Source organism: Phascolarctos cinereus, unplaced genomic scaffold, assembly GCF_003287225.1.
Source record: "Phascolarctos cinereus isolate Bilbo 61053 unplaced genomic scaffold, phaCin_HiC Scaffold_2;HRSCAF=192, whole genome shotgun sequence".
NCBI classification, from domain to species: Eukaryota; Metazoa; Chordata; class Mammalia; order Diprotodontia; family Phascolarctidae; genus Phascolarctos; species Phascolarctos cinereus.
The window spans coordinates 170,324,140-170,347,631 of record NW_027555625.1 but is presented as its reverse complement, the minus strand read 5'-3'; the positions used below and the strand labels follow the sequence as shown (position 1 = coordinate 170,347,631).

At 36.6% G+C, this 23,492-nt stretch overlaps 1 protein-coding gene across 8 annotated transcripts in view; it reads left to right on the top strand.

Moving 5' to 3' along the window:
- Nucleotides 1–23,492, top strand: part of PLCB4 (phospholipase C beta 4) — a 461,946-nt gene that overhangs the window by 354,771 nt on the left and 83,683 nt on the right. For all 8 annotated transcript variants that reach the window (XM_020985786.2, XM_020985793.2, XM_020985777.2 and 5 more), the window contains 6 exons: nucleotides 4,647–4,755; nucleotides 6,814–7,024; nucleotides 8,378–8,471; nucleotides 11,399–11,478; nucleotides 12,156–12,240; nucleotides 17,793–17,883. In XM_020985786.2, the coding sequence (XP_020841445.1) occupies nucleotides 4,647–4,755; nucleotides 6,814–7,024; nucleotides 8,378–8,471; nucleotides 11,399–11,478; nucleotides 12,156–12,240; nucleotides 17,793–17,883 (670 nt within the window). The remainder of the gene's footprint in view (nucleotides 1–4,646; nucleotides 4,756–6,813; nucleotides 7,025–8,377; nucleotides 8,472–11,398; nucleotides 11,479–12,155; nucleotides 12,241–17,792; nucleotides 17,884–23,492) is intronic.

Genomic DNA, 23,492 nt, shown 5'->3' with positions numbered 1-23,492 from the left:
TGCTTGGAATGTTTTTCATCAACATATGCTAACATTCTATTTTTCTTGTCCTGTTCTTGCATTTTGAATTATTAATAATCAAAGCATTGTTAAGGTGGGCCAAGAAACACATTTCCCTGTAACACATCCCTGTAGGATGGAAAAGAGGAAGTCTGTGGTGTATGTTGACTTACTGCAATTGGAAAAATGTACTTCATGCATATGTGGTGAATCTGGCTTCAAAGCAATGACTAAACATTTCTTATGTCTTACTTAGAACTGCATGTTTCTCAATAAGAAAAGTTACTAATGTTGTAAGTACAGATTCAGCTTTCTAAGAACCCTCACTTGTCTGTTTTAAGGAGCATTGTTCTGCTATTTCTTTTAGTGCGCTTATAATTTTTGAAAGTCTAAGACATAAGAACAACTTTGAAAATATACTCTCCATTTCTCTCCTCTTTTGGTAGGCCTCCTTCTAGCATTCTATTATAATGACTAAAACTATTTACTTATTTTAAATACTTTCTCTCTTTCTTCCACATGACTCCTGCAGGGAGAGAGAGAAAGGAAACACCTTGACTTTGAATAATGGGAATGATGGATTCAGTTCAGTGCCAGGCTTTCCCTGGTTGCTGACATTCTACAGTGCTTACAGACAGCTATGTTAATAGATACGATTGCTTCAATTCAGCCAGCATTTTTGAGGATTGTGTGATAAATAATACAGTATAGCTTTAGTCAGATACATACAATCTGCCCTTCTTCATCTTTATTAAAGAGATGAATCAAGTGAAGTAGTGAATTTAGCCAATGGCATCCAACCATTGCAGGCTAATAAATTTTGTCACAGATGAATATTTGGATCCTGTATGATGGCTTAAGGAAAGTTCTCTTTGCCTTCATTATTGAAATAATAACAAAGTCCAGGTTGATAAAACTGGCAGGGAGAATTGACATAAGCTTCCATTTTTTACTTAATCAGGATCACAACATTGTCATCTTTAGTCATAGAATTTAATGATAGATTGAAATCCATCTAGTCTCCAACTCAAATCTTTTCCTAATAAATAATCAGATTGATTGATTTTAGTTCTATTTTCCCTCCCCTATTTGTATCCTCAGATGAAGATACTAACAAGTCCAAAAATGGACAAAAGGTTTAAAATAAGGAGACAATAAATAAATAGAGTCTTGGATGGCCTGAGGAATCAAGAGTTAGTTATATTGATCATGTTGGGAATTAAAGCTGGATAGTTTCTTGCTACTATAAAGAGATCCTAAGTGGCTATTTCAAATAGAGTCAGAGAATAGAGTCCTGGGATGGACTTTAAGGGTCTGCTATAATAGATGGGTCATCTAATAGATAATCTAATAGAATACCAGAAATCATTAGATCCTGTACTTGAAAGGCAGCTTAGATTATCTAGTTCAGAACACCACAAACTGAAATGAAGCACATTAATTCCAAAGAGGTTAGGCAACATGCCCCATCTCATATAGCTAGTTAGTAGTGCCAGAACCATAACTAAATTGAAACCTACACCAACCCAGCCTCATTGGAACATAAAACTGGAATAAACATTGCTGCTGAGTGGGAAGTAATATAATGCTTTGCAAACATTAAAACTTTATAATAGACCATTGTTAATATTATTATTACTGTCAGCTGCCAGGAAAGTGACAAAAATAAAAATGTATCAGCCATCAGTGCCAACATTAAGAAAACAGTAATAGGATTCATAGTTTAGCTTGCTTAGCACTGTACATGACACATAATCAGTTATTAATAAATATTTGTTGCCTATTGATTCTAAAGAAAATCTCCTGATACTTACCAGATGTTGTTCTAAATGAATGTCCGTTATTGGTGGAAAGTAATCAAGGGATTATGAGATAGTAACCCCATTATTGATTTTCAACAGGATTTTGAATCTCCAGATGGTAGACCCTGATGCTGAAAGGATTCAAGTAAAAATGTCTGTAAAAATGTCATAAATTGCTTTTGACAGTAATAGCCAGGAGATGTTAGTCTCTCACAGAGAAGAGGAAACACACATGATCACATTGCAAAGACTTTATATCAGATCCCAGAATATCTGAAGCTCTGTATCAAATAATCTCTCAAGTACCATTTTTGGCAGAGTTTCCATGATTTCATCTCCATTCTCCAGTGTGTATCCAATGAGATAATAGATTATACATTAAGTCAATGGCATTCATTCCTTTCTCTCCTTTACGTCTCTCATGTTAATACCAATGCCTAAACTTTAATAATAGTAATCAAATTTATTTGCATATCCCTATGTATTTTATGGAGTGGTTTCATTCCTGTTGCCTCGTTTTCTTCTTATAACAACTCTATGAGATAGAGCAGGCATTATTATTCCCGTTTTAGAGATAGGGCAACAAAACTTAAGGGATAAGTGACTTTCTAGGTTATGTACCTTTTAAGCTGCAGAAGTAGGGTGTTCCATCTTTTCTCCTGCATCCTTTCTCCTCTTACCTTTTTATCTCTTTCTCTTAGAGAGAGAAGAGGGAGCTGATTTGCATCTCTCTAATCTCTTCCCAGGCAGCTTAAGTGTTGCATCTAATAGAGCGCCAGGCCTAGAGTCAGAAAGATTCATCTTCTTGAGTTCAAATCTCGCCTCAGACACTTACTAGTTGTGTGACTCTGAGCAAGTCACTTAACTCTGTTTGCTTTGGTTTCCTCATCTGTAAAATGAGCTAGAGAAGGAAATGGCAAACCACCCCAGTTTCTTTACCAAGAAAATCCCAAATAGGGCCACAAAGACACGTGAGTCACAAGTGAAACAACTGAACAGCTCTCTTCCCTCTACCTATATCTTTTTTTCTTTCTCTTTCTGCTCCCCATTCCTATCCTGTCTCTTCCTGTGTACCTTTAATTAATATGTATATGCTTACACACTCACATATACACACAGAATATTTGGTAATGAACATATGACATAAATTAAACTGATCTGTTTCAGTAAACAGATATCTAATCTTTACTTAACACAATAAAAATATAACTATGCTTTTCCTATAACCACAGACACAACCTTTTTTTTCTTTCATCCATCTTCTTCCCTGCCACCATTAATAGATATTGACAAGAGTAAAGAGATACTAACCATTTCATTCTCAATAAAAAGTTCGTTAAATGATGTATTTCAGCTAGAAGTGGAAAGTTTATAATTTCTCAGAATAGTGGGCTCCACAGCTGCATGCCTGCACTATATTGCTAGCTAGGAATATTGTGCATCCCACTATTTGAGATTTCATAGTTGTTCTTATAGCTTTGCTTCTTCTAGATGCTGCACAGATAGTGACTGTTTGCTGTTTTTTAGATGCTGGAGATCTGTTGCTGGTAGCCTTAACTCTATGCTCCTTCACTGCATGGCTATATTGTTGTGAGCTATAATTTTTTAGACTATAAGCATGCTTCATTGGAGTAAACTTTCAGAAGAGATTTTGTTGCTTCATTATGAATCAACAGTCCTGACTTTGGAAAGGGGCCAAAGACATGTGCATTTTGAGAAATTGCATAAAGTGCTCTATTGGCCACAGGCATCCACATTGTCCACCTTCAAATTATTCATCCAGATTGGTGGTGGGGTGGAAATTCCACAAACCTAAAAATTCCTTTCCGCAAGAATGTGCATATATCTGGGTAAAGAAGTGTTGCCATGGTCATACTTATTGATAAAGTTTTGCTTGCATCTGCTTACCTGCCATGACTCAGTTGAATTTTGTTTTATATTTTTTTTCTTTATTTTTATGGAGAATCAGGTACACAGTGTGCAGCCCTCAAATCTACAATGAACAACAACAAAAAATAAAGAATTGTAACTACAAAAAAAAAAGACTTTGTAATTTGGACTTTTCATTGGTTCTCTTTGAAGTCAGACACCTTTGGAAAGTTATATTATTCCTCCCTCTGGTATTAATATAGGAACAGGAGACTCTAGCCCTGAAATTGAGTGAGATAACTTTTCGAAGTTCTTAATAACCTCATAATATGGGCTTTCTGAGTAAATTTCAGACAATGATTTCCTTTAGAATTAATTGATCTTAGTTTTTTTTAAATGACTAAAATAATCCCAAACTCTCGATTTATAAATGTAAATCAATGAATTATATCCTTGCTTTCATTAGTTTTGCAATAATATTCCAATTATTAAATATTTTTGCAGACTTGCTCAATAGAATGTTTTCCAATTCTGATAAGGAAAAATTATATGATCAGTTATTTATAGAAAAGTTATATGAAGGTATTCAAATAAAAATGGGATGTTTATACTAAAATTTCTCCTATACCAGCATAGCGATTGATTGCAGTTAAATTCTATGGATTTAGGCCTAAAATATGCATGATCATCCATACAGTCCTTGGTTCTATGAAAATAAGACAGCATAGAATAGTTAGTTTCTCTGCCTCTGCTTTTCTCTATGAGAAAGTACCCCAGAAAGTATCCTAGGTGGAAAGGAAGGAAAAAATGAAGGAAGGAAGGAAAGAAGGAACTATTTTGACACTTTTAAGTTACAATTATGATACTCTGCATTTTGTGTATTAGAATTTTTCCGTTTTGATTATATGAAACACCCTAAGAATTTTGCAAATGGCAAATATTATCAGGCTAAACAGAGTTATTTTCTAATCTTAGCATCAACGAGACCCTCGACTGAATGAAATTTTATTCCCATTCTATGATACAAAAAGGGCAATGCAGATAATTGAGACTTATGAGCCTGATGATGAGTTGAAGACAAAAGGTAATGAAGAAGACATTGTTTCATTTTTCTTTCTCTTAAAAAAAAGGCAGGAAGGGTGGGCATTTATTTTAAGTAAATCACATAGATATTGGCTAAATGAATTTTAAGAAACACAAAAGCTTTCTAGTGCCAAGATCAGGTAACTTACTTTAATTTTCAGTTTTAAATATATCACCCTTCATACTAGATACACCATCCATACTAGCCAGAGTATCATTTTAAATTCAACATGTCATAAAACACCATTTAACTTTTTTTTCCATTGTCTATTCTCATAATTGAGCTTTAAAATATAACATGCCTGAAGATACAGAAAAGTTAAATGCAGGATTTTCCATTTCAAAGATTTGAAAGGAATTGTTTATTATAAAAACTCATTGTAAATAAAGATAGCAGCTATACTATAGAAATTACCCATATCAATACCAAATAAATTTATGCTATGACTTATTCCTCATATTTGGTGCTTGTAAAAGAAGATTAAAACAGTTGATCCAAATCTGTCAATTATTCAGGGATTAGAGTAGAAAATTAGCAAATCATTCAAGTCCATAACATTTGATTAATCAGCAGTCATTCATTAAACACTTACTATGTTCCAAGCAGACACTGGAGATACATGTACAAAGAAGGAAACCATCCCTACTACCAACAAGCTTTTGGTTGCCTGCCCTAAGGGGCATTTTTCTGTCTATAAGCATCTCCATTAGAGAGATGTCAGAGAAAGAAAATTGAGGAAAACTCAGGTTAACTCAATTTTATTTCTTGGGATAAAAAGATCAGCGACAGAGAAGAATAAACTATTTTAACAAATGAAAATTTTTATGTCCTTAACATTATTTATACAAAAAAATCTCATTCTGCTGTTCTGCACCCAGTTGTGTTGTTTTGAAGTCATATCTCTTTTTTTGAAAACACAAGCAAGAAAAGTTAAAATAAAAAATTAAAGTTTTTCTTACCTATTTGAATGTGAGCTCCATGAAGACATATTCTGTTTATCTGCCTTTCTTTATATCACCAGGGCTTAGCACAGTTCCTGGCATGTAGCAAAAACTATAATCTAGGATTACAAGTTCTAGTTGTTTTTTACGTTATGGACAATGATTTTTTGAACAGTCCAGTCAGCCAGTCAACAAGCATTTATTAAGTGCATAGTGTTCTTATTAAGTGCATTCATTATATGTGTCAAGACACAGAACTCATATTTTATTACGTTATAGATACAAGATATGTGGTGGGTATGTGTCTGTCCTTGGAACTCAGGAAAACTGGCTTCAAGTCCTGTCTATGAAATGTACTAAAGTGATATGACCTTAGATATATCATTTTACCCACACTGCCCCAGTCAGGTGTCCAAGAATTTAAGCTACAGACATTTTGTCTGTCAGTGGAAGAAGTTTCCAGCAGTTTTTCCATACCAATGAAATCACAGGAATATAAATAAACAATAAATATTTTAAATTAGAAATGGTATCATTGGAAAAGGGCCATTGAGAGTATGGACACCTGAAGAATGAATTTTAATACTCATATTCCCCTATCTACCTAGTACTCCAGACACAGCCTCAGTATTGCATTTGATTTTACCTTGTAGTAGTTCATTAAAATTGTGAACTTCCTCATTCAACAGACATTTTTAAAGCCTTTTTGCCCCCCCCACACACATTGTGCCCTAGAAAAACTTATGCTCTACTGAAATAAAACAACCAATCCCCAGTAGAAAATATGCAATATGTAGAAAGTACAAACAGTAATTTTGGGAAAGTAAGAGAAGGGCAATGTTGTCTGCGAGGATCTGCATTTGGACTGGGTTTCTGCCTGTTTGCATGAGAAACTGTGAAGTTGGTGTACTTGCTTGTCTTCTACTCCATAAAGCTGCTGTTATGGGATGAAGACTCTTTAGAAAAAGAAGATTCAACTTACACCCTCACTGTTTAAAGCTTCTTTTAGTTTCTGTGACTGAAACAGGGGCTTTCAGTCTTTTGGGCTACTTCTTAACTTTACCTCAATCCTGTGTAAACGCACAAGGCCATATAAGCCTTTTCTTGTCTTTTTTAGGGCTCATATCCAGTGATGGGTTTTGCAGATATTTGATGTCAGATGAAAATGCTCCAGTCTTCCTTGACCGCCTGGAACTTTACCAAGAAATGGATCATCCTTTGGCCCACTACTTTATCAGTTCTTCCCATAACACATATCTAACAGGACGTCAATTTGGTGGGAAATCTTCCGTGGAAATGTATAGACAAATCCTCTTAGCTGGATGCAGGTTGGCAAGCTAAGATAATTGCTTTTTATCTCAGTGTTATAAGCTTGTATTTACCCCATCATAGCCTCCTGAAAAGACATACATAGTTATCCCTTCCAAATCACAACTTTCTCCATCACGGTTTCAATATATTGTGGATTGGCATAGAAAATTAAGTGGGAATTTTGAGGGGAGTTTTGTGGAAGTTGCAGATGACACACAAAAGCCAGCAGTGATACAGAAAAAGCAGTTTTACTTAGCATTGACCTGTATATAACCTATGACCAAATACTTAACCCAAATTTTACAATAAGGTACTGTAAACACCCCATAAAAGAAAAAGAAGAATTTCAGACTTCTTCTTAGGTACAAATGGAGTGCCAGAAAATTGTACGTGGATTTTCCAGGTCATAGGGGCACTGTGCCTCTAACTCCCGTGATGTATAAGGTATAAATACAATAATCAGAGTGGCAAAGGAAATTTCTTCATTACTTTTTAACAAATTTGTTATAATTTACCTTTAAGAAATTAAAATCATTATGCAGTAATAAAATAGTGTGCATGCCAAAATGGTGTTTATAATGTAAATATAAAATATGAAAAATCACAGGTAGGAAACAGGCTTGAGAGATTTCTACTATATACATTTGGAGATAGTTGGGTGGCACAGTGGAAGGAGCAGAGGGCCTGCAGTCAGACAGCCCTGAGTTCAGATCTCATTCTCAGGTAGTTAGTAGCTATGTGACCTTGGGCAAGACACTTAACCTCTGCTTGCCTCAGCTTTCTCAATTGTCAGATGGTGGGGATAATAATAACACTATCTCATGGGATTGTTGTGTAGATCTAATGAGATAATATTTGTAAAGTGCTTAAGCAAAGTGCCTGACATAGAGCAGGCTATGGCATATAGTAGACAAATATAAATGCTTATTGCTTTTCCTCCTTTTCCTTCCTATAAATTTAAATACAACTTTAGCTTCCACTAGTGGATGGTAGCATAAGTATTAGAATGATACTTATCTAGCTAATTAAGTAAGAAGTAGAATATTAAAAGATCCAAATTTACTCCCCCCACCACTCTGTAAGATTAAAAACTTTTCACTTATACTTCTTTTTACACATATTGTACAATGAAATTGCTCAGTATTTGTGGTGAAAATACAAGGGTATATAATGTGTAATACAATGTAAGCATGCTATAGAATCAAAGTAGTTACGTTAGGAAGAGGTTTTAAATAGCATACCTTATTTAAAGTAACTTTCATAATTCATTCTATTTCTGGTCCTACAAGAAAATAATTCACTTTTAAAGTTTTTTCATAATACTCTTTTACTTAAAGGATTAAATATTTGTCATCTTGTTGTGTTCTTAGATGTGTTGAACTAGATTGCTGGGATGGGAAAGGAGAAGATCAAGAACCAATAATAACTCACGGAAAAGCAATGTGTACAGATATTCTCTTCAAGGTAAGATGGAAAATGCACCTGTATCTAACGGCAGGAGTCCATGACCTGGAGTCTGTACATTTTTTTTATTTTTTTCATATTTGGTAACCATATTTCAGTGTAATTGGTTTCCTTTGTAATCATGTGTATTTTATTTTGTATATTTAAAAACATTCTGAGAAGGTATCCTTGACACACAAAGATTAAGAATCCCTTTTTTTGCAGTATCATTCCCCCACCAAAAAACTATAGTTGTCATTATTTCTTCCTATCTAAATGGGAAAGAGCAAGAGTTTGAAAATTTGCATGGTGAAATAGTAAATACAAATATTTGTATTAGGTATTTTTAACCTCTTTATATATTCACTTTTCTCCCTGTTTTATGAAAGTCAAGAACAATATTTTCCCCTCAGAATTCCCTCTTCACACTCCTTTTTTTTCTATTTTGAAGTAGTAACCATCTCTCAGCTAAATCTACTTTGTCCTTAAAAAGGCAGTCAAGAGTCAAATGGAATATTTATTTTGAGATCTCTTGATATTAAAGAAGCAAGGAATTAAGGCTGTTTCTAACATTGACTAAGATGAAGAAAGCTGGGGCTCAGATGCACAGTGGAACTACATATTCCTCCCTTTGGACCAAAGGTGCTTAAGTCCAAAATTAGAAAATTAAAACAAAAGGAAATCGAAGATATAAATATCACTTTTTAATTACTTGTAGCCTAGTTTCCATTTCACAAACACTCATGATGTAGCAATGATACTTTAAGTATGTAAGGCAATCTTCATTTAGAGCAATAATGAATTGCTAAGGAAAAGATGTATTAGTAATAAAATCTAAATTAAAGTTAACTTTTCATTGTTTGCAGAGAAGAAAAATAACAAAAAATTAATGAAGGTAGAATTCTACCCCTTCTTTTTCAGTCACGCTCCTCATACTTATTTATAAATCAGAAATATCAAGAACTGTATGTCATGTAAGTAAATATTGTAGATATAAATGAGGTTTACCAAATTCAGAGTCAATAATTCAGTTAATAAATATTTATTGAGTACCTACAATGTGCCAGGCAAAGAAAGATAAAATACAGCCCTGCTGTCAAGGAGCTCACAGCCTAATGGGGGAGATAAAAATATTAACAAAAGTTCAGCTTTCTCTCTCTCTCTCTCTCTCTCTCTCTCTCTCTCTCTCTCTCTCTCTCTCTCTCTCTCTCTCTCTCTCTCTCCCTCCCTCCCTCCCTCTCTCCTCTCGCTCTCTCTTGTTGTTGTTCAGTTGTGTCCAACTCTTCATGATCCCTTGGACCATAGCACACTAATACTATTCATGGAGTTTTCTTGGCAAAAATACTGGAGTGGTTTGCTATTCCCTTCTCCAATGGATTAAGGCAAACAGAGGTTAACCAAATGTCTGAGGCTGTATTTTAGCTCAGGTTTTTTTGACTTCAGGCCTAGTGCTCTATCCACTGAGCCACCTGGCTGCCTCATCTATATCTGTTGCTATAGCTATATACACATATATTATCGATGCTGACTATTTGCAAAGGATTGGAAATAGTCAGCACTGACAATGTGCTATAATTAAATGGGATTAGAAAAGGGTTCCTATAGAAGGTGGAATTTTGGCTGCTACTTGAAGGAAGCCAGAAGGCAGAGATGAGGAGGTCTTAACATTCTGAACAACATTTTATTTTTTGATGACAGGAATATTTTTTTTCTCCTTTTCTAATTTAACATAGTATCTAGTTCATTGTCATACACTCTGTGCGCTCAGTAAATGCCACTGTATGCTGATTAACAAAAGTAGATTGTAGTTACAAAGTCAATGCAAACTCTGAAAACAGCCTTTGTTACATCTGAGTATCCTGCCATTCTGTCCTTTGAAAATCCCTGCAGGTAGATTATCCATTCATTTCTTTCTGCTGCTGCCTCTTTCTTTTTGAAATGAATTTTCTATCACACAGTGTCATCCCTAGCCACCAGTGAAATTGACATAGATCAACACAAGGCAAAAATGCCAAGGTTTTAGAGACTTTGGGAAACTATCTCCTAATCTCTTAGAGCATTACACATTTTTTCCTTTTCATATCTTAATATCTTTAAGTACTGTTGGATAGACAGGAAGGACATCAATAAGACTTATTGATTTCGTACTATGTGGCCAGCATTCCTTCTGCAAGAAGCCTTCCCCACACTTTCTTAATTCCAATGCTTTCCCTCTCCTAATTATTTCCTATTTATCACTTGCTTTATACGTACTTGTTTGCATCATCTCCCCCATTAGGCTGTATGCTCCTTAAGGGCAGAGACTTCTCTTCTGTCTTTTTTTTTTGTATTCCCAGAACTTAGCACAGTGCCTTACACATAGTAGGCACTTGATAAATGTTTATAGATTGATTGATAATACATTGTCCTTGCACGTAAAGTATTTAAAATCTAGTTGGAGAGGTAAAACTAGCACATATAATGTAACTAAGAGTAAAATTAAATTGTGTGGTTCTAACTATAATTGTACTAGCAGTTCAATTGAGAGAGAAAGCATTCTATGGTGATGGCAAGGAATCCAAGCTGAGACAAAGAAAAATGGAGTGACATTCTTGATTGAGGAATGTGAAACTCAAAATTTATTCAGCTGTAGTCATCTATTTATCACAGTAGAATAATTCAGGTTATTTATTCGACTGTAGTTTGAACAGCGGAGAATATTTTACAATGATTGACAAGGACTGCTTTGACACAGCATGTAATCATGGAGATATCTGACAGCTCAATAGGTAGTTTGATGAATGCATTCATTTATCCCAACCAGTTTTTTTTTAATTGAACAGTTACTAAGTATATAACACTATGCCAGGCACTGTGAGGGATACCCCTCCCCAGTATATAAGACCTGATCTGTAAGTACATATAAAGCTCTGGTCCCCTTACACATTAACTTGGTTTGCTTTTTAAAGGATGTGATTCAAGCCATCAAGGAAACAGCTTTTGTTACATCAGAGTATCCTGTCATTCTGTCCTTTGAAAATCATTGCAGGTAGAGTGATCCATTCATTTCTTTCTACTCTTGCCTTTGTAATGAATGACAAACTCGATGTTTTTTTTAATATCTAAAACAGTAAAAAAGCTCTGCTTTAATGTAACTCTCTGTATGCTGTGTTAGGCCTAAAAAAGTTCCCAACTTAATTTAGGGTAGTTAAAACTTTTACTCAAGAAAGGTTAAACACTGGGATACATTCCTACAATTGCTTAGTCTAGAGATGGCAGCATCGATTCAACGTACATTTATTAAGCCCCAGCTATGAGCACAGCCCACAACGTTGGGATATAGAGACAGATGGACATAGACTATTTTCAGGAAGCTCACAGTCAAATTCGGGGCAAGGGGAGGGGAAGAAGCAGTGTGTACATAAATAGCTATGCAGTAAGGGAGAGTGAGATAAGTGAAAAGCAGAGGTCCAGACAAAGTACTGTGAAAAGCCGGAGGACATTTTTAGTTAGCCTTGTCAGTTTGTACAAGCAGCCCTTACTCTGCTTTTTCATTATATCAGTTAAAGTTTTATGATATTTTTAAAAAGTACTTTTAATATAAACATCAAGGGAACTATCATGCATTATGCAAAAAGGATATTTGAATTCTTTGGGGATGAATTTTTTTATTTCTATAATTGTTAATATGTATTTGAATTTGACAATTACAATTATTTCCCCTAGCAAATATCAACAGTACAAGATGTCCAAGTATTGTGAAGATCTATTTGGGGATCTCCTGTTGAAACAAGCACTTGAATCACATCCAGTATGTATTTTTAGTAGACCATTTTTCTAGATTTAATGGATTTGTTTTGAAATGCATTTCTAAAGAGTCAAGTAGGATCCTCAGACCAATAGAGAAGATTTCCATATTTATGTATTTTAATGTTTTAGGGGCAAATGCCTCTTTAATCATGATATAATGGGGTCAAAATATATGGATATAAAGTAAATCTTAAGGTCATTTAAATTTTGTAGTTCCCTAGGACCCTGTAGTTATTGGGCCTCCTGTTCAAAAATGTAATAAAGCACCTTCTAAAAGGGTCCACAGTTTGGTTCCACGAAATTAAGCCTGGTTAATAAACCTTTACTCAAAACTACTGAGCTCTCTGATTTTTATATCAGTCACTTACATTCTCTGAAGCTGTTTACTCATCAGTAAAATTAGGGTGATATCAGCTACCCTATTAATTTCATCAAGCAGTATAAGAATCAGATAACATAATTTATATAAAACATCATTGAAGAAGTTAAAACATTGTTTAAATGTAAAGTATTAATGTTCTTTCCTTATCCACTAAAAAGTAGTTGTTAACAGACCACAAAAGAGCAATTTTGATCAACTAAAGAAAAACATACAGTTATACTGAAATTAGGAATGAAAATTCAGGGAGGCACTTTGTATTTAGTATTCAGATCTAGCCTTTGAAGTGAGCTTCAAAAATCAGTAGGCTTCAAGAAATTATCTTTATTTCAGCAAAATTATATGGCCACATCTATATCCACAACCTCATCTCCTTCTGCTTATTCCCTATTATCAAAAGATTTAAAAAAGTGAATGAATCTGTATTATTTTTAGTGGTTTTGTGTGTACATATCACAAAATTAATTTTATCAATGTAAGACACTGGATAATTTAGGCCAAAAGATCTATTTTAGGGCCTGAATTATTCAGCCTGATGTTTGACATTGATCAGATTATCCAGATCATTATAGATTTCCTACTTTACTTGATGCTGTAGAGATTCTTGATACTGGGATGGATAGGTGATTTCATCAATTTGGCTACTCCCACCACCCATTCAAATAACAATCTAATCATTCTTCTTACTATGTGTATTTTTTTTCCATCTTTTCCCAAAAATTCTTCATAAAAGGATCTGACAATCACTGGACACCTTCCTCTGGGTCTTTTCATATTGTGTAAATACCAATACAGAACTCAGACTGTCTTCTTATCATCTCTCACTCATGATACTTGACTGACCCACCTTCCTTCTGGTCTTGCATGCTTTCCACAATGTCTTATTCCATTTATCTCACACATCTCATCAACAGCAACATGCCACAACCTTCTTGCACTCACTATTTGTCTTTCTATTGTCTTTGGATCATCTGGAATTTTGAGTCTTCTAAGGCTGATTTGGTATTTCATTACTGGCTTTCTCCAACCCTTAGAGCAACATTGGGAAAATATTAGCAGTAACAGGATAATCTTTGGCAGCTAAGTGCAACTTGTAGCTGTTGAAAGCACAGTGCAATTTCCCAAATTTTATCCAGGCTTATCTCTTCTTCCTCTTTTTCAGTTTAGGCCCAGTTCATTGTCCATCCATAGAACTTAACGGAGATGTTTGTAATCACTTCAGATTTTCTCCACAAGCAGTTTCACAGAACAAATGAGTAAAGTGGAAAGAGAAAGGACAAAAAGGGAATATTAATTTTCTTTTAGGCCTATTCCTTGAGTTTCATTTGGTAGAATCACTCACTATAAATCTAGTTTTTAGTTTCAAGGTAGGGCCAGTAAACTCATTCTTACAGAAAAGAGTACTAGATTTTTGGTACATTTCATATTATTATCATAAAAAACAAATATGGATTGAGCACAAAAACACAAGGCCCTGTGGTAAGTACTGGGGATTAAAAAAAAATTGGAAACATCTCCTGCCTTTGAGGACCTCACAGTCTGCTTGAGGAGATAGAGTATACACATAGATGCATCTATCCAGCAGTGTTTAAGAGTAGACTATACGTTAAATGCCAAATGAGTGATATGAAAATCCTGAGGATGGAAGCATTACTATGACCAATTGAAGAAAGACATGAAAAAGATGAGTACTTGGAGGAAAGTTTGAGTAAAAGAGAGAGAAAGGGAGGTACAAGGATGAAGAGAGTTCACATGGCTATTTCAATGAGAAGAGAAATGCAGTATTCCTTCCCTGAAGGTATTGATAATTAAGGTAAAAGTAGAGTTTGTCTTTTAGTGACCCAGCTATCTCCCTTAGTTTTCAACTTTTCTTTGCATGTAGACACATATTATACATAGCTAGTACTATGAGTACCCTCCAAGGGGCAAAGGAAATCACAGGTAAATGACAATGGTCAAAGTGTCCTTATCGGAAAAGGGTTTGGGGGCTCTATCAGGTCATTATCTGGTATTCATTTGAACCATATTAGAGCTAGAGAAAGGCAGTCCTGTCCTACTAATTATCATAAGGCTCTCAAGTTTATAATAAGGTTAAACTAGGAATTTTTCTCTACACTCTCCATGAACTAATAATTTCAATCTGTACAGGTAGATCCCTAAAACTTTAAACTGAATTCACACTCTTTGAAAATCTCCTGATTTTCCAGGGACCTGTGAAATTGCCCTAGGGCTAAACATTCATCTGCTTAGTTACCAAAAGGGGTGGCTACCTAATTTTCAGTTCTGAGCCATACAAGAAATACTGAGATTTTGAAAACTGATGCCATTTAGGGGATAAGAAAAATAGATGGCAAGTCTTTCTACTGCCATCTAGTGGAAATAGATGTGTATAACTACTAGGAACTCAGAATCAGACTGAGGCAGGGACCTCAGGATAATAGATTTTGAACTAGAAAGAAGCTAAGTTCAACCCTTCACCCCACAGATAAGGAAACTGAGAGACATAGGTCATGTAGCCTTCCCAGGAAGACACATTAGTCAAACCAGGATAAGAACTAAAGCCCTTTGAGAACAAATCCAAGATATACCGCATCTCCAGTCATCCTAATCTATATCTGGCCTCTGGATCCAAATGGCTTCAGAGGAGAAAGTGAGTCTTGTGACTTTGCACAACCTTCCCTCACTTAAATATAATTCACTTGCATGTCATGGCATCGCCTCTCTGATGGAAGGAAGGACGGGAAGGACAAACAGCAGCAACAGATATTTGTCTTAAATTACTTTCTAGGAAAGAGATTTAGATCAGTATGTGTTCTGTTACTCAGTTAGAATCAGGGAGTTAAAGACCAGAATTAGTTTAGAGTTCCAAGCAGGCTGCAGGTAGAGTAATAGTGAAATAGCAAATAAATCTAACCCAACTTATACCTGAAAATTTTCCTCTATCATGTATACAATAAGTGGTTATACAGCTTTTCCTTGAAAACTCCCAGTGATGAGGCTGCCATGGCTTCCCAAAGCAGCCTGTTCCACTTTGGGATTACTCTAATGGTAGGAAAGTTTTAATTACACCAAGCCTTAATCTAATTCTTCAACCTCCATCTGTTGTTGTTAGGTATATCCTTTGGAGCCAGCTAGACTAGACTAGACTAGATAGATATATAGATAGAAAGAATGTATAGTATTATATAATAGGTAGATATGTAATATGTAACATTATATGATATGTAACTACATAATATATATATATCTATATATAGATATATACATATCTATATCTATATATAGATATTCACTCTTCCACATAACAACTGTTCAAATGTTTGAAAACAGATCCATATCATCATCTCTCCCCACCACTCCCAAGTCTGAAGGTTGAACATCCCTGGTTCCTTCAAACTCCTCTGGATGTTCTCCAACTTATCAATGACTTTCCTAAAATGTGGCATGCAGAACTGAATACACAAAACATGATATGTCCTGACTAGGGCACAGGTGGAGTTAGCTTCCTAGTTAACCTCTCTTTTAATACATTTTGTTGTTGTTGTTCAGTCATATTTGACTCTTCTTGACCCCATTTGGGGTTTTCCTATCAAAGATACTGTAGTGGTTTTCTGTTTCCTTTTTCAGTTTATTTTACAGGTGAGGGAACTGAGGTGAACACAGTCAAATGACTTGCCAAGGTCACACAGCTATTAAGTGTCTGAACCCAGATTTGAACTTATGAAGATGAGTCTTCCTGACTTCTGGCCCAGCACTCTATCCACTGTACTTTCAAGTGTCTCACTTTAAGGATTGGTTTGTTTGTTTTAGGCTATCTTATCATTCTATTGACTCATACTGTGCTTGAAGTTCATTAAAACCCTAGATCTCCCCCACCCCAACCCAGACAAATCTGGCCCCACCCTCCTCATCTTACAAATGAATAATTTAACTTTTTTTTTTCCAGTGTGCCAGTGAGTTTATCAGTGTAGAGAGCTCCTCATAAGGACTTTCTCAAGCTAATGCAGAAAGGCACTTCTCTGAAAATTACAGGATTTAGAGAGTTAGGAATGAATGAATAAGCATTTACAAAATGCTTCCTAAATGCTAAACAAGTGACTCAGTGGATAGAGTACTAGGCCTAGAGTCAGGAAGACAAGTCTTTGTGAGTTCAGATCTGGCCTCAGACACTTACTAGCTATTTGACCCTGGGCTAGTCACTTAATCCTGGTTGCCTCAGTTTCCTCATCTGTAAAATGAGCTGGAGATGAAAATGGCAAATCACTCCAATATCTTAGCCAAGAGAGTCCAACAGAACTGAAAAAAAAAAAAAGGGAATGAACAGCAGCAAAAGTGTTATATACATTATAAAACAGTTCCTCCCTGCCCTCAGGTGGATTACATTCTAATAGGGATAGACTACACCTATAGGGTAGTGTTAGACAGGGAGGGGTGATTTGGTAGAGGAAATCAGAGGAAAGGTGAATGGAACTGCTGGGTAATTGACTAATAGGATTGACTGACATACCATGGGAGTCTCTTCACTAGAGCTTTTCCAGGAGAAGCTGGATTTTCACTAACCAGGTAGCTAGTAGAGTGAATTCTTCAGGTATGAGTTGGACTGGATAATAATGGTCATCTTCAGTTTCCTTTCCTACTGAGTGCTGATTGATTAGCAAGAAGTGGAGCCTGTTTAGGGACTGGGATGAGGAGAGCCCGGGAAGAAGGGTAAGAAAGAGCTGGGACATGGGCCAGAAAATGCCTGGAGTCCAGCATAGTTTGTCTGAGTCCTGCTAGATAAATTCTAATCAATGTAGACAGCAGTGCCTGCAGGGTGGAGGCATAGGGACCAGGTAGAAAGGAGAGTGGAGTGCAGCTGTACAGCACAAAGATGGCAGCAGTGTAGCAACTGAGAGGTTAATTGACTTGCCCAGCCTCTATGGGTTAGAAATGGGACTTCGAAGGCCAACTTTTTGTCTACTATTTATTCCTATAAAATTTCATGGTATTAGATTTGACCCAGTGTTCCAGCCTATCGGGATTTTTGGGGATCCCAACTCTGTCATCCAGCCTGTGAGGTACTATCCTTCTTAGTTTACTAATCCTTGTCTTCAATCTGAATCTGGAGGTTCTGTTAATGTTTGCATGAGGTGCATGGTTATTGTTCAGTAATATGTATCCCTTTAATATTTTAGCTTGAACCAGGAAGACCATTACCATCCCCTAATGACCTCAAAAGAAAAATACTGATCAAAAACAAACGACTGAAACCTGAGGTGGAAAAAAGTAAGTCAAGTACACCTCTATACCAATTTAACAAGGTATGTTGTTTTATGTGTCTGGACAAGGTAAGTGTCCAGTATGGAATATATTTCCTTCTTTCTTAGCCTCATATCTCTCAAGTGCTCTTAATAAGTTTGTTCTTGCAATTTGTCAGTACAGTAAGCTCAATTTGGAAGGTTCTTGCTAAATTTAGCATAATTTGTCCCTCATTTGCTTTGAAAGGAGTTTTCTGCATTTGAGTTCTTAGTATGTATTTCCTTAAAAAAATATTCTTGAGGACTCCAGTATCCATATTTTTTCTCTGACATTGCTGTCAGGTCAGTGGATAAATAGCTCCAAATAGCATGATGCTGGCACTGATACTTTGTGTCCCAGTGCATAGGTCACGCATTTACTATCTCCAAAGTTGTTTACATCAGATTTTTTGGTCTGAGCCATTTTCATGAAAGCATATGATTAACCTGAGGGTGCTGCCCTTCACTGCTGCAGGATGATCTTACTTTTCAAACCTAGGGAGTAGAATTTGGGTCATTCTATGACTCAATTCACTGAAAGATTTTTATCCATGTGGTTCTATAGCACCAGTCACTTCATTTGAACTATTATTTATTATGCAAACCACCATCTTAGGAAATGAGTGTGATACAAACCTAGATAAACAATCAAACATTAATCAACACCTACTGTGTGCCAAAGAATAAGACTTTGTCACTGCCCTCCAAGAAGTTTATAATCTAAGAGGAATTTTTGTTTTAATTGTTTTGCAAAGTACCTTCAGTGCCATGAATTTCAGTAGACTATGGGGAGTTCTGAAAGTTTGGAGCAAAGGAGTATGTGATCATAGCCTGGTTTTAGGAAGGTGTATCTCGCAGTTGTATGCAGAATAGATTGGAGAGATAAGAGACCAGAAGGAAACAGAGCCAAGATTTTTGCCTTAGTTAAGAGGAGATGTAATGAGGACTTGAGCAAGGATAGTGGCAGTAATTATGGAAAAGGGGGAAATTTTTTAGAGATATTTTAGGAGTGGAATCAACAAAACTTAAAAAATGATTGGATGTGAATGATGAGTCAAATCAATAAGCATTTAGTGCCTACTATGTGTCAGGCACCATACTAAATTTAGTAGATACAGAGAAAGGCAAAGGACAGTCTCTGTTACCAAGTGGCTTATAGTATAATGGGGGAGACAGGCAAACAACTGTGTATGAACATGGCATATACAGGATAAATTGGAGATAACTTCATAGGGAGGGCACCGAGATTAAAAAGGACCAGGAAGGACTTCTTACAGAAGTTGGGACTTGAGCTAGGGAAGTCATGAAGTAAAATCATGAAGTGGAGAGAGAGAGAATGTGTTCCACGCATGGGGGAAGTTATGAAGGTAGAAACAACAGGAATTGGCAGCTGATTAGATATATGGGTCTGAGAGAAAGTGAGAAATCAAGGATGACTCCTAGGTTGCAAGGTTGGATGCCTGGGAGGATGAGGATGTTGTTGACAGTAATGGGGAAGTTAGGAAGAAGGGAGGAGCTGGGGAAAATGATAATGAATTCAGTTTTGAACATGTTGAGTTTGGAATATCTGTTAGACATCCAATTCAAGATGTCCAATAGGAAGTTGAAGGTGTAAGACTGAGGTTAGGGCTGACAAATATAGCTGAAAATCTGCATTGAGATGATAATTAAATCCATAGGAGCTGATAAGACATTCAGAGGAATAGTATAGAAGAAGAAGAGAAGTAATCCCAGGACAAAGTCTGCTAACCCACAGTAAGCAGGCATGACCTGGAAGAAGATCTATCCAGAATAAAAATATGAGGAGTGTTCAGACAAAGTAGGAGGAGAACCAGGATAGTGTTATGAAAACCTTAAGAGAAGGGAGTATTGTAGAGAAGAGGTTGCTCTACAGGTCAAAGGCTGCAGAGAGGTCAAGGAGCATAAACATTGAGAAAAGGCCGTTAGATTTGGCAATTAAAAGGACATTGATAATTTTGGAGACTAGTTTTAGGTTGAGTGATGAGGTCAGAAGCCAGATTACAGACAGTTACAGTAAGAATGAGAGAAAAGGAAGTGGAGGCATAGATTGTAGATGACCTTCTCAAGGGGTTTAGCTACAAAGAAAGAGGAATAATATGGGACAGTAACTAGTAGAGGACAGACCCCCATCTTTTTTTTTTTTAAGAGATGGGGACAGTCATGGTTATGTTTGTAGGCAGTAGGCAAGCAGCCAGTAGATGGGGAGTTTGAAGATAAATGAGAGACCAGAGATCATAGTGAGTGAACTCTTCTGGGTAAGATGGGTCTACTTGTGCATGTGAAAGTGTTTGCCTTATCAAGGAGGAGGGGCATCTTATTGTGTGGGTTGGTGGTGAAGGAGGAGATAGTAGAAGAAAGCATCTGAGTGATATGAGGTAAGGTGGAGGCACTAAGGGAGAGCTCCTCAGTGAGTGGCCTCAGTTGTTTCACTGAAATAGGAGGCTAAGTTCTCAGCTGAGAGAGTAAAGCTGGAGGAGCAAGGGGAGGCTTAAGGAGGGATGAAAAGGTTTGGAAAGCCTATGCTGAATAGGGTAATGAATCAGTTAGGTAAGAATTAGAAAACTGACTTGCCCCAGTGAGAACTCAGTTGAGATTGCAGTTTGTAGTACATCCAATCAGCACAGTCTCATGAATTTCTCCAACTTTGTTTAGCAGCATGTGAGTAAAGCAAAGGTAGCAGATAAAGGCAGTTCTCCAAAACTGAAGTTTGGCAGGGCAAGATCTGTGATAGGGTGAGAATTAAACTGGTTCACTAACTTGTCAAGGTGAAGAGGAGCATGTAGAGCCAGGGCAAGATTAATGGCTTCAGAAAAAACTGAGGGGGTAGAAGCGTTGGTGGACACAATGGATATGAAGGATGGAGTGCACATGTGTAACCTGTATTGAGTTGCTTGCCTTCTCAATGAGGCTGGGTAGAGAGGGAGGAGAGGAGAAAGTTTGGAACCTGGGTTTTAGAAACAAATATTGGAAGTTGCTTTCACGTGCAACTGGGAAATAAGATATACAGGCAATGGAGTATAGAAATCTATCCTGCCCTACAGGAAAATAGAAGGAGAAGGGGATAAGAGAAGGTGGTTGGGGGGGATAGAAGGGAAGGGCAGATTAGGGGAAGGGGTATTCAGAATGCATGCCATCTTGGGGAGGGGGCAGGGATGATATGGGGAGAAAATCTGCAATGCAAAATCTTGTGAAAGTGAATGTTGAAAACTAAAAATAAGGGCAGCTAGGTGGTGCAGTGAATAGAGCCCCGGCCCTGGATTCAGGAGGACCTGAGTTCAAATCTGGCCTCAGACACATAACACTTACTAGCTGTGTGACCCTGGCAAGTCACTTAACCCCATTGCCTAGCCAAAAACAAACTAAAAATAAATTAATACAGAAAAAAAGAAGAGAGGGTTTTAAAGCAGCAGCAAAGGTATGATAATAAAAAATCATAATCACATGTGAGAAATTCTGAGTTCATGAATATGGAAGTAGAATAGTTGTGTGTGATGGCAAGCACACTTAGAGATCGTGGTCAGAGATGTGACCATTTCTGTGTATAGCTGAGGTTGGATGGAAGAGTAGGTCATGAGAGATAAATAAATTGGGAAACTTGGAAGTTAGAGTATTGGAAGGAGTATCAGTATATAAGTTGAACTCCCTTAGTATGAGGGCAGGAGATGGAAGAAAAAGATGGTGTACCAGATGCTGAATTCATTGAGGAAGGAAAGAGTGTGTTCTAGGGGTCCACAAATAGTAGTTATCAAAATCTTGATTGAGCAATAAATATGCATTGAATGAACTATTTACTGGATGTGGCAGTGAGGAAGTAAAAGCATTCTGACTCCACCACCACCATCAATGAGTTGGCTATAAGTGAAAATGCAACCAGTGTTGGAAGGGCTGGTCAGGGATGCTGTGTCTTCATTAAGGAACCAGGTCTTAATTAATATAAGAAGATGGATAGAATGAGTAAGGAAAAGGCTTAAAATGAAAGTAAGTTTCTTAACTATAGATTAAGCATCCCAGAAAGTTCAGTGAAGGGGACAAGTGGATCTAGACTGGCATGATGTTGGGTTGAATAAGTGAATGGGCGGTAGAGTACAGGGAATGGTATTTGTACGGTGATAGTTGGAAGTTCAAAATCAATGGGATAGGAAAAGTATGAGGGGGTATGGGGTAGGAGTATGTTAACTATTGAGGAATGAGTTCAGGAAGATTTTTATCCCAAGGAGATCAGGTAGCCATTGTGGAGGTAGAACTAGTTAGGGGGTCTATGGCTGGGCCTTCTTAGGCTATATTGATTCTAGAAGGGGAACCACCAATCACTGATTTGGATTTAGGGTGGAGTCATCTTAAGAGACCAGACCAGGAACCAGTATGGACATGGAACAGGTGGGAGGATTAAGATGGCAGTGAAGAGTGAATAGTAAGGAAGTGTCAGCATGGCTGGGCCTTCTCACAGTATGCCTAGAACACTGAAAGGTGAACTGTTCATATAGCCTATGTGTGTCACAGATGGGCCTTACACCCATGCTTTCCTGACTTTGAGGATTGTGCTCTGTTAACACTACACTTGGCACATATCGACTAATAATAATGATTATTCATAATAAGGCATATCTAATTTAACCATCTTTATTACTATCATCATCATTATTATTATATAGTTGAAGGCTTGGGATTAAATAAGATCCTGTTTCCTCTCCAAGGGAAAGAATGAAAAGGGAGGAGAAAAAAAGTCAATAGAACACTGGAGAACACACATATGTAGGGAGGAGAATAAGTAAAGCCTATGAAAATGGTAGAGAGGTAGGGGAGAAGTATCATGGCACCTAAAGGAGTCTAAACAGAGGTTGGTCAACAGGGACAAATAAAGAAAATTCAAGACACAAACACAAGGAGAAAAAGTTAGATTTGACAGTTATGGAAGGTCAATTATGCCTTTCATGGGAGAAGTTTCACTTGGATGTTAGAGATGGAAGGGAAGTGGAAAGGAACTGGGAATTAAATACTTAGGGAGGGTATAGAAACAAAAAAGATAACTCCTCTTTTGGGAAGTTTGATAATCAAGAAAGAGGTTAAATGGGACAGGATTTAAGTCAGTAGCTGGACTGAATTTCTTTTTTTTAGAATATCATCACCTGATTGGGATAGTAGGCAGATGGGAAAGAGTCATTAAAAGGAATTAAATTAAGTACAAGAAAGAAAGGAATAAAGGTTGCAAAGATTGGGGGGGGGGAGGTGAAGAGCAAGCCATTTACTAAAATGGTTTTAGTAAAGGGTTGGAATCATTATGGAAAGTGGGAAAGTACCAACAAAACCCAGCAGCAAGAGATAGAAAGAGAAATCCCACTTAAAATAACTAGACATTATAAAATATTTGGGAGTCCATCTGCTAAGACAAACCCGAGAATTATAGGAACACAATTACAAAACACTTTTCACTCAAATAAAAACAGATCTAAATAATTAGAGAAATGTCAATTGCTTGTGGGTAGGTGGAGCCAATATAACAAAAATGACAATTCCATCTAAGATAATTTACTTATTCAGTGCAGTTCCAATCAGACTACCAAAGAATTATTATATAAA